At 35.5% G+C, this 12097-nt stretch overlaps 1 protein-coding gene across 1 annotated transcript in view; it reads right to left on the bottom strand.

The window, feature by feature from the left end:
- TLK1 (tousled like kinase 1) overlaps positions 1–12097 on the bottom strand; it is a 94168-nt gene that overhangs the window by 42185 nt on the left and 39886 nt on the right. Inside the window, exons 6-10 of the mRNA XM_004703749.2 lie at positions 11028–11114; positions 9866–9958; positions 8589–8699; positions 8338–8474; positions 6419–6607 (exon numbers count right to left, since the gene is read on the bottom strand). Coding sequence (XP_004703806.1) covers positions 6419–6607; positions 8338–8474; positions 8589–8699; positions 9866–9958; positions 11028–11114 — 617 coding nt within the window. The remainder of the gene's footprint in view (positions 1–6418; positions 6608–8337; positions 8475–8588; positions 8700–9865; positions 9959–11027; positions 11115–12097) is intronic.

Genomic DNA, 12097 nt, shown 5'->3' with positions numbered 1-12097 from the left:
TTTAATAAAAAGCCCCTTGTAGGATTTCAGGAAACCTTGATGGCACAGTGCGTTATAATTGAGCTGCTAACCACAAAGCTGTGTGAAACCACCAGTTGTTTCTTGGGAGAAAGATGAGGCTTTCAACTCTCACAGATTTAGTCCTGCAAACCCACCGAGGCGGACAGCTGGTGTACGTGGCTTCCACCTCATAGCATTCGGCCTGAGATGAATCTTGGTTCACATCGCCCACCCCTGAAGCAGGTATTGATACTCTGGACTTCTCCCACCATTTCACAGCACCTTTTTCCAGCTTTTATTCTCAATATATTTCTTTTTTCCTCTAGCTGCTTCTGGGAATTTTTCTCTTTGCCTTGGTTTTCTGAAATTTCATTATGTCCTGTCTAGCTAAGCATTTTCTTTTTATTTATCCTGCTTGGGATTTGCTGGGTTTCATGAATCTGCAGACAGATATCCTTAGTCTGCTTTGAATTTTCAGTTATCTAATCTTCAAATATTGCTTCTGCTCTGCTCAAAATTGCTTTCAACAGATTGGTATCTGACTTGTCAATAACAATAATGCAACTCAGAAGACAGTGGAATATTATCTTCAAATAATTTTCAACCTAAATTTTTAAACTCATAAAAAAATAATCCCCAAATGAAGGCAAAATACACTCGTTTTCAGATAAATGAAGGCCAAGAGTTATCACGATCATCAGACTCACAACTTTAGAAGTAAAATGACTCCAGATGTGAGACCAGGGATGCAGGAATAAAGGAAGAAAAATATAATATTTATCCATGCTGCAAATATATCCATGAATGTGGTGAACACATAATGAGAAAACTTATGAAACCTTCTTAGACCAAACCAAACACCTTGAAGGAATGAGTCACTGAGCCTGGGAACTCAAGACTACGGTCTCAGGGAACACCAAGAGCAGGGCCCAACACAGGCCACGATGAAAATGTCCTACATGTCTCTTCCTGCCTGGAGGAAAGACGGGCAAAGGATGCTGAGAATACATGGAAAGAAAGAGACCAAGAGAACATCAGCCCCTGTGACCATGAGACCAAGAGGAAGATGGTACCCAGCTACTCATATCAGATGCTTGGAAAGGGACCACCTTAGAAGGAGTAGAGAAAAATATGGAACAAAATTCAGTATCATAAAAAAGACAGGTTAATGGTTGGAATGAATGGTAGCATCCCAAAGATTGCCCTTAGTCATTTTTCAGGTCTGAACTGAACTCCTCCCTCCCTGAGCCCACTCCACACAATTTCCAGACAAACAGGCCTCTAAGTGGAACAATAACACTAGGGAGAAATTCACTTTTGAGAATAATCAACCCCTTGGGATCAAAAGGGTAGCACCTGCCCACAGACATTGCTCAGAAGGCAAGTAGAAACAGAAAAGAAAGAGTTAAAGTGTTGCTATGTGAAACAAAATGTTTGTGAATTGTAGAATGGAAGACTGTTTACTCTGTAAACCTTCATCTAATTTACATTAAAAAGTTGAAAGATTTTCACACAAGATTAAGAAAAACCAACAGTTTGACAAAATAATAATTTATAAATTATCGAGGGTTCATGAGGGAGGGGGAAAAATGAGGAGCTGATGCCAGGGGCTTACGTGGAAAGCAAATGTTTTGAGAATGATGAGGGTAATGAATGTACAAATGTGCTTTATACAATTGATGTATGTATGGATTATGATAAGAGTTGTATGAGCCCTCAATAAAATGATAAAAATAATGGGCAAGAAAGAAAAGAAAAAACCCACAGTTCAATGATTTATAAAATCTTGATTTAAAAATTAATGTTATAATAGGAAAATACAATGGGCTCTAGAACTTCACTAATATAAAATACACAGTAAAATAATTATTTCTACTTTGTGATCAATCATCCTGTGAAACTTGAAATATAAACATCAAATAGACAAAACCAAAACATAATTTGAACTATATTTAACATGGAGTCAAAATCTTGAAAAAAATAATACAATTGATAAATGTATAATCAATTACACAAAAAGTATAATCATTGAATTTATATATAAATAACAACCATATAAGTTATTTATTATAAAATAATGTTTTTAACTAAAATTAAAAAGTTAACAAAATCAATGACAGTTAACTAGCTATCATTTATTAGGTATTCATATTCCAAGCACTGTTTTAAGTATTTTGTATGTATTAACTCATTGAATGTTCATAACATTGTGAGATATACACTGTGAACATCTCCAACACAGAAGTTCAATAACTCAAGGAGTCCTGGTGGTGTAGCCGTTACATGTTGGCCTGAGAGGTGCAGTTCCAAACCACCAGCAGCTCGAAGAGAAAAACGGGCTTTCTACTCCCAGTTACAAACCCACAGGGAGTCGCTATGAGTCAACATTGACTCAATGGCATTAGATTTGGTGGGTTTTGGCGGGGGGGAACCTTACAAGTGGTATGACACATAAATTTAAACACCAGAAACCTATGCTTTTTCACAAGAAACAAACTGCATTTTACTAGCACTTAAAAACAAAGGAAGAGCCAGAAACCACGGTACTTTGTATGAGTTACTTGGTTGTATCTTTTCAACACTATGATATGGGTACAAGCAAGGAACGCTCAAAGAAATAAAACAGCTTTCCTAAACAATATGATCTGATTGACTCCAGGGCCTGAAACTCTTAATAGCACGATTTTCTACATTAATTTCCTGATCTGCATGCAAGGCAAAGCCAGCCTTCATTAAAGAGATTAAAAAAAAAAAAAAAAAAAAGGTGTTGGAAGAATACTAGTAAAAAGTATGTTAAATTATTTATTTTTAATTACTCAAATGTCATGATCTATGAATTAAGTACTTTCCCCCCACTTACAGCTACATTTGTATAAGGATGTAATCAAAACTGCTATGTAGTTATAACTTTGTTTACACTCCAAGAACTCAAAGCAATAACACTCTAGGGGTTGCTGGTTTCAAACCAACATATGCAGTAAAATGAGTTGAAAACGTGACAGGACTATGATGATTAGATCACAGTTATGGCTGTTAGAATCTTGGAAGACAAGTTGAAAGCAAAAACACCTGTGACAAACTAAGGAAAAAATGGTGTACTGAGATGAAAATAAAAGTTCAACCAAATGCTCAAGTATTGTAATCTAGTATTTACTGGGCATTTACTGCTCACTTTTCAAATGGCATAACTGTGCTAGATGCTGAGTATAGATAAAATTGGTGAGGTAAGTGCTACTATACAAGTAGACATACAGAAGACTATGGATACCTAACTTGAGGGGATAAAGGCATAAGTTGGAAAGAGAAGTTACTTCTACTCAATGAAAATGTTACTGAGGGGAAAATGAATACGATGTCTAAAGGCCCAGAAAGAAGAGAGCAGAGTCCGTTTGTAGAACTGAAAATATTTAACATATATGGAAGATATCAGAGGATGAGTCTAAGATTTTATATATAAGGTCTTTAAGGTAAATCTGTCTTAATGGTTTTAAGCTTCAGTGGAAGAAGATTATGCATGAAGGTGGTATGATGGGACATGAAAGAAACAATTATCTAGGGTTTTGGTTTTTTAAACCAGTGACAATAAAGATGGGAGAAACAGACAGATATGAAAATGTGAAAGAACAGAATGAAGAAAAGGGAAACACTCAACTTGAACCCCAAGTTGCTAGTGTCATTAATTGAAAAGATTCTGGTGCTGTGACTGACAGATATAGGGCACAATGGAAATATCTCAAAGATAAACTCTTGTTCTTCAAGAGACGAAAGGCTTTTAGTATGGACACGGCAATATCTAGTACAGACTTAAAAAGGTGAAGAGAACTACACAATGGGTTGGAGTTAGAAAGTTGCGGTGAGGATGAGAGGTACCAACGGTTAAGAGCCAACAACGAGGCAAGAGAGGTCTGCAGGAGCCAGAGCATCGGGTGCTATGTAAACCGCACTAAGAGTTTGGATTATATCATTCACAATGGACCGCAAAGAAATGCTTTAAAGAAAGGAATGCTGTGTGGTGCTGCCAAGTCAATTCTGACTCATACTGATCCCATATGACAGAGTAGAACTGCACCACAAGGTTTTTAGGCTGTCGTTTTTATGGGAGCAGTGTTGGGTCTGTTTCCTAAGGACTACTGGATAGGTATGAACCAGGAGCCTTATGGTTAGTAGCCAAATGTTTTGTATCAGCAAGGCTCCTTAAAGAAAGGAATACGGTAATATTTTCATTAGAGAGAAATTATTTCAAAATAGACTGAAGGCTAAAAACAAAGGTGGGTGTGTGTGTGTGTGTGTGTGTGTGTATCTCATGTAAGAGATAACAGTAATCTGCGTGAAGATTAATGGAGACTTGGATTAAGAGCTAAGTAGACAAATATGATCTAGAAGAAAACTATTTCAGTTGCTAAATGGTTTTTTTTCAATTTAACCAAATACTTGATTCCAACTTACAAAGGCTCAAGAAGATTTTTAAAAGTTTACCAGCACAGTCACTAATAAAAACCAATTAAAGATGGATTAGGAAATAAATGGAATTTATTTTTAGATAACTCTGAGCTAAATCTAGAACACTACAGGTGACAACCCGAATTCTGGCTTAGGGGACTGACTGAATGGAGGTTACCATTCATTCTGAGAGAACACAAGACACGGCAAGGTTTCTGTGTGTGCATGCGTTCATGGAAGGAAAAACAAATGGCAATGATGATAACTTAGAGAGACTGCTTTCAGTAAGTAGCACTAGAGGTTGCTGGGGATCATTTAAAGTACATTTAAGAAGGGATATAACATTCAAGACTGAGAAATAAGGATCTAAAACCAGATCTAATACCCAAAAGAGAAAAGTACACTGAAGAAAGAAATCTGGATGTCAGCCGCACACACATACATGGAAATTAAGGGTCAAGAGTAAGTCATATTCAAGGATGTGCAAGGGAGAAGTCAGATGGCTTTCAATAGATTTCTAAAATAGACTATGTTTTACAGATTGGTGGGGGGGGGGGTAAATAGCGTTTCATAGAAGAGTTTGCGAGAATGCAGCCCCATGCATTAATATAAAAATTAGGAGAAGATATTTTAGAAGACAATCTCTTGGTTAAACAGAATTACCAATAGTATTCAATGCTGACTCAAGGGTCAATGAAATTAACATCAAGATTAATTAATGATTTTTAAAAGAATAACTGCAGCTAAGATAGACGAGATCAGAAGGCGAGACTGAACGGCTGCAGTTATAGGTAATTCCTTCATGAAAAACAGTCATGGAAGCTAAGAGAGATTTATAGGATGACCAAAACTGAGGGAGTTCTTTTTTATCTTTCCCACTTAAATGTTTTATGAAAAGACAAAATCAGTAGAGAACAAAAGGTTGAGGAAACAAAAAGAAGGATGTTTCAACAGAAGAGGTTCCTGATGTAGCAGAGAATTAGACTCACAGCTTGGATAAAAGCTTACTTTTCAAGAAAGTTGGACACATCTATTCAAAATATCAAAGAGCAGAAGAGTTAAATACATTTTCTACTGATAGAAGTTTACGTAAGGTCTACTCCAAACCAAACTCACTGCCAGTGAGTCACTGTTGACGGTCCATAGACCCCAGTAGGGTTCTGAGACTGTAAATGTTTAAGGGAGGAGTAAGCTCAGTCTGTCTCCCAAAGAGCTGCTGGTGGTGGTTTCAAACCGACCAAGGAGACCTCAGGCCAACACGTAACCACTACACCACGAGGGCTCCTCTAAGTTCTACTAGAACAGAAAAATTATGTAGGTTTGGCTGCACCAGCACCAGAATAATAACAAGTGTGCTCTCTGTGGGTCAGATCAAGGGCGCTTTAAACAGTTCATGTATCTTTTAATTCCATTTTTCCATGAACTTATTGAGTGAGGCCTTTTCATATTGCTTCACTGCACACTTCCAAGTTTTCTGTAGTAAGTATGTAATTACTTTTTTTAAAGTTTTCATCTCTCAAAATATAAAACGTAATTCATCATTAGTGTAGAAAGCAAAGAAAAGCAGAAAGGGGAAAAACAATACCCATAACTCACCAATATGTTGCTTTCATAGGTTGAGAAAATATATAAATGCCAGTTTAACATTAAGTTAACACAATTCTTTCAGAGTAAGGTACCGTTAATGTGAACTCTTAATTGAAATATCTGATTTTTTACTGTTCAGATACGAAAGGAGCATATGTTAGTTTCCTCTTAACCATTTAAGTCTCCCTTTAAAAGAAAAATACAAAATTTCCATTTAAAAAGCCAAAATTAGAAAAGCTTAGGCTTTATTAATTTTGAGCTACATTTTCAACATTGCCTTTCTTCCCTACTATACTAGTTTGCACTATTTAAATATTAATTTAATTACAAATCCAGCCACTGTTAACATTTATGCTCGCTGTCAATAATAAAAAATTAAGATGAGGCTTACAGTTGTGGTAAATTTGGTCTAACAAAGGGATCATTTTCTGCTCCGTTGACGGTTTTGTTTTTCCTTTGTTTTGGTTCAGAATTTGTAGAGGGTGCCTGAGAATTATTAGCTGTGGGAGGTTTGCGTTTGGCTAGGAGTTTCCGTTGCCTTTCAATCTCTTCCCTTTGCTGATTTACCCACTCTTGTTGTCTGTGTAAAACAAACAAACAAAGTCACATTAGCCTCCCATTATTTTTCCATAATTAAAACATTTTTTAAAAACAAGTAACTTTTATTTAAAAATCACACAATATAAATTCGTAACATCACGAATCTACTTTTGGGAATCAACTTGTACTCAATTTTCAAGTCATATGTGGAGCAATTCTTTCTAAGCAAATTCTTCCTAAAACTCCATCGACTAGACGCAGGGGTCCTCAAACTACGGCCTGCTGGCCACATGCAGCCCTCCGAGGACATTTATCCAGCCTGCTGGGTATTTTTGCCCCGTTTGTTTTTTAACTTCGAAATAAGTTATGTGTAGTGTGCATAGGAATTTGTTCATTTTTTTTTTTTTAAAAACTATAGTCCGGCCCTCCGACGGGTCTGAAGGACAGTGAACTTGCCCCCTATTTAAAAAGTTTGAGGGCTCCTGGCTAAAGAAAGAGGTGATAGCATATATATTATCTCAGAGTTTAGTAGTAGAAACTCTTCTTCAAAAATCCTCAAAGATTATGGTTTCAATCCCGAAACTATCTCCTCCCAAATTTTATTGTTAATATTTTAACTGAAATCCATTTACCTTTAACCTGGACCATTTCATTATCTTAAATGCCGATGATTTATCACCTTTACAGTGTTATGTACACACTATCACCAGTGTTCTCTTTCAAGAATTCAATTTTTGCCACACCCACCCTATGCTAACTTTTAAAAATTATTAGACTTTTATTGGGGGAGTCTTACATCTCTTATCACAATCTACACATTCATCCAGTGTGTCAAGTACATTTGCACATATGCTTCCATCATCATTTTCAGAGCATATGCCAACTTTTAACAGCATCCTACTACAACCCATAGAATTAAAATCTAATCTAACACCATCAATATTTAACTGTCTTTTGTTACAATGCACTTAACATCTAGCCCAGCTTTGTTGAACGAAACCTGAATAAATCTACTGAGAAAGAGAAAACAACTCCTGGATGGTTGATGGCTATTCCCTTGAATAAGAACCAGCATTTGAAAAAGCAACGCTGATGTCATTTCTCTGAGAAAACGTCTATAGATGCTTGCACCACTCTAGATTTTCAGGTTCTTAAATTTTTTTCTATCTCGCTGCCCCATCCAAGGAAAAACAGCATAACTTCTGACCCTTTAGTACAGATCGTTAATTTTATCTAGCACTAGATGATTTCATGAAAATATGTTGACAATGGTTTCTTTCTTTTAAAGTCTACCCCAGAAATGATTAAAAATACATGTTTACTTTATTTATAAGTTACTGTACCTGAACCAGATGGTAAAAGTTACCATCTTTACCCTATGAACAGAGAGCAGTCAAGTGCTGAATACCAACACTGAAATAAAGATTGGGAAAAGGGAAAAAAGGGGGCGGGGGGAAATAGAAAAATCCCAGGATGCATGTGTGCATATTTCTAATTAAAATGAATGTTCAGATTTTCAGTATTTTTCCTCTCAAAATATCACCTACAAAGCTAAAGGGTTATATGATGTTTTGGACAAGCTCTATTTGGAACAGAATGCTCATCAAGAAGTCTAAAACTAAAATTATGATTCAGTACTTTTGTTACATCTTCCTTTCAAATACAAAATTTGGCAAATCTCAAAGAACAGTAAGGAGGGAGGGGATGTAGAACATAATTAAAAAACTAAAATATTTTACTACATCTTAAAAACATATAAAAATGACTAACTTCACGAGATTCTGAAATGCAAAACCATCTGTCCATTGTTCAGTAAATGAAGCACCATGTCTAACTGTTGTAAAGTGCCCAAGGCGTAATCTGTCTTGCATGCTCTTCTCTCTGCTCGACAGTTTTTCTTGCGTACTCTGAAAAAACGGGAGGAAAATGTATCACTCAAATTTAGTCATTTAAATTTTGAAAAGTATACTGACAGAAATGGGCTAGAAATATGGGGAAAAAATATTGAAGTTTTAACTTACCTTTTCAATAAGAAGCTTCTTGCTCATTGAAATGCACTTATTTAATCGCTCTTTGTATTTTTCAAGTAATTTTTGTTGTTCATCTATTTGCCGTCTGAGATCACAATTAGCCTACAACATAAGTAGAAAATGCAAAAGATTTAGAATTTACACATATACAAAGCATTTAGGAGTGTATTTAACAACTGAATAAATGGTATAGAGATCGTTTACTGCTAAGTTTAAATACTGTAGTATGATACTGAAAACAAAAAAACTCTACCTACCATTGGGATACCATTACTAAATACAGCTGGGTAGTATATATTATATAGAATTTGTATTTATAGTCAATGGGTCCAAATCCATATTCTAAGGTCTACAACTTAGTCCATGTTAATTAAGTTATTGAATCTAAATTCAGCTTTGTTATTTCTAATCTAGGGGCAATACTACTATATAATAAAGAAATTTGCCGGCCTTTGTCCTAGGTTCTTTGGGATTAACTTCAAAATCCGTGGTAGTTCCCAAGTGATAACCTTTGTCATTCCTGGTTGGCTCTGATGTTTTACGCTAAGAGATGACTTGAGATGTGGGATGGTCATGTTTGAAAGACAAGTCACTGTTGGAGCTGAGTCACCCATTATCAGCCAGACCTTAAGGGAGCGATCATTCATGCGTATGCAATGAAGGTCCAGTAAGAATTCTGGAGACCAAAGCTTGGGTAAATTTTTTCTAGTTGTCAAAAGTTCACGTATTACCACACAGTAATGTGCCAGAAAGGTGACCTGTCCTCACTCAATGAGGGGGCGGGGGGCGGCGGGGGAAGGAATAAGAGACTTTGCTTTTGAATCCTTCCCAGATTTTGAGAACCATTGCTTTATTCCTTAATTACATGACAATTATACTTTTGAATTAGTTTTCAATTAAGAATCTCATAAGACTAGCAATTACTCCATCCTGTATAGCTATCAAATGTCAGTTGGATATTTAACAAAATCAATGAACTTTCAAACTAAGTTGAATTAATTATGATTTTAATTGATCTTACAAAAATAAACTTTATACACTTTCTTCTAACCCTTCAACTATTTCTCAATTCACATTTGAAGAACAAATATATTTTCACTTTAAAATTGGTTATTTTCAATCATGTATCCACTACCATAAAATAAGGCTTATTTTTCCCACCTATAGAATCTACTTAACAATGCTAAAGACTTTCAAATTAGAAAACGAATTTACATTATTTAGAAACATTTATTCACTCTTTTCCTCCTCCAGAAATTGTTACTTACCCTGAGCAAATCATCTATACGACCTTCTTTTTTTTCCAGGTCCTGGTTTTTATTACTTTCTAATGCTGCTAATTTCTGCATTGTGAGATCAGTCTACATGAAAGAAAACGGTTTTGTTATATCTATTACATATATCATTGCATAAAAACACAAAGCTAATTTTTTTTCACAAAACTAGATTTTAAGCAGCAAAATAAATATGTAAATAAACTTTGATTTTATATGTATGTAAAGGATAGTCTAAAAAGGCTTACTTAAATTTTAAGCACTGATTACTTTAAAAGTAAAAATTGCTGTAAATATTATAAAATGTACAAGGAATCATTTGAATTAGTTATTTAACTTTTATAGAACACTGACATGCTTCTGATTAAAATTCAATATAGACACCGTCTTGAGCTATACATCTCTCTGGTTGATGCTTTTATTTTGCAAAATTTCATGAGCTACTGCTCACTGACTGCAAGAATGTCACTGTAATTTGAACCTCAAGATTAGATTGCATGTTTGGATGTGACACCCCCCCCACCCCACCCCCGGGAAAAAAAGCTTATGGAACTAAATCAGGGAATCAAATTTACCAAGCAAAAGGGTCTTTTCTCCCAATGCAGTCTTACAGAATGTCGCCCAAAAACAGTCGTACAAAAATAATTACAGTACTCTGGACTCAAAATTTTGAAAACAAAGTAAGTACATACGTGAATAATTAAAAGTTCAAATAATTTTTCTAAGTTTGTAGAATAGACTTTTAAAGATAAATACAGACGCTGACTTATAATCTGCTCTAATGTCCACTTATAACAAATGTAGTGACCTCAAGAGAACATCAATTATATGTACCTGGATGTTAACTTTCAAAGAATCAGTAAACAGAATCAACATGTTATGGTTGTTTGGTTTATCTGATAGGGCTACACAGTGATATGCTTACCAGTGTATAACAAAGGACAAACTGATGGTAAGCTTCAACTTCCCACCCCTTATAAATTGGGTTTTTTTGTTTGTTTGTGTGTCTGTCTGTTCAGTAAGTTAGTTTATTGGTTTAATTGTATTTTATGATTATGTCTAAAACAAATAGCAAGCACCTTAGTTGTTTGTGAAAAGTTAGGTACTTGATTTCTTAAAAGTCACAGGTAAAAAATATGTATCTATTACCATTTACCTGAATAATTTTAAAGGATAACTGCTTTGGTTGTACAATAGGGTGGTCCCCAAAAGCTAATGCAGAAGAAGGGCTATTCGGTCGAACCTAAAAAAAATAAATTCATTAAAATGTTCACCTTATTAGGGAAAAGAAAGCAGGTTTATACTTGGCAATAACTACATTTCTGAAGATTTTGTATCAGGATAATCTGATTGGAAGCATAAGTGACTTTAAAACTGAAATCATGATTTATTCAACAAGTATTCATTGAGTACATTCACTACAGAAGGCCTAATAAGACATACGAATACATATTCACTACCCTCCAGGAGCTTCCGATCTAGTGCTACAAAATACATCTTAATCCTTGCAAATTCCTTAAAGAAAATAAGACCAAAGAAATCATTTTAAAACAAAAAATAACAAAAACTGTTAAGATGGTTTAAAAAGTAAAATAGACAGATTTTCATATAGCTCTTAGTAGCAGGGTAATAATGCATATTCAGGAACTATGGTTTGTATCTAGCCAGTTTAATAATCACAACCATCGAAAAGGAGAGTACAAAATGTTATTTATCCGACCACTATAGTTAATAGTGATTGTTTAGTCTTTTCTTTACGTTTGATATGGCACGGGGATGTGTCCTGAGGTACAAAACAACGAAGACACCTTCAGGTTATGTCTAGAGACAGGAACTGGAGTTCTTGGGAATGTAAACAATTAATATGCTCAGCTGCTGCTCACAGAAATGTTTTAAGTTCAAGCAGCCACTGAAAATCCCACGGAGCACAGTTTTACTGTTACACACACAGGGACGCCAAGAGTCAGCATCAACCTGATGCCACTTGGTTTTATAGAGAAGGGCTAGCAGGAGACAGACACCAAACCAAGCCAAACTCGCTTCCTAGTAGAACAGAATAGTTTGCAGTTTTGAGGCTGAAAAGTCTTTATAGGAGCAGCCAGCTTCATCTTTCTCAGAGTGGCTGGTGGGTTTGAACTGTTGACCTTGCAGTTAGCAGCCTAATGTGTGGGGCTCCTTCAGAAGGAGACACAGGAAAAATAAGAGTACAGTGAACCCTCGCCACTT

Source organism: Echinops telfairi, unplaced genomic scaffold (assembly GCF_000313985.2).
Source record: "Echinops telfairi isolate 266 unplaced genomic scaffold, ASM31398v2 ScPeMD7_4;HRSCAF=17, whole genome shotgun sequence".
NCBI lineage: Eukaryota > Metazoa > Chordata > Mammalia > Afrosoricida > Tenrecidae > Echinops > Echinops telfairi.
This window is presented reverse-complemented; position numbering and strand designations above follow the sequence as displayed.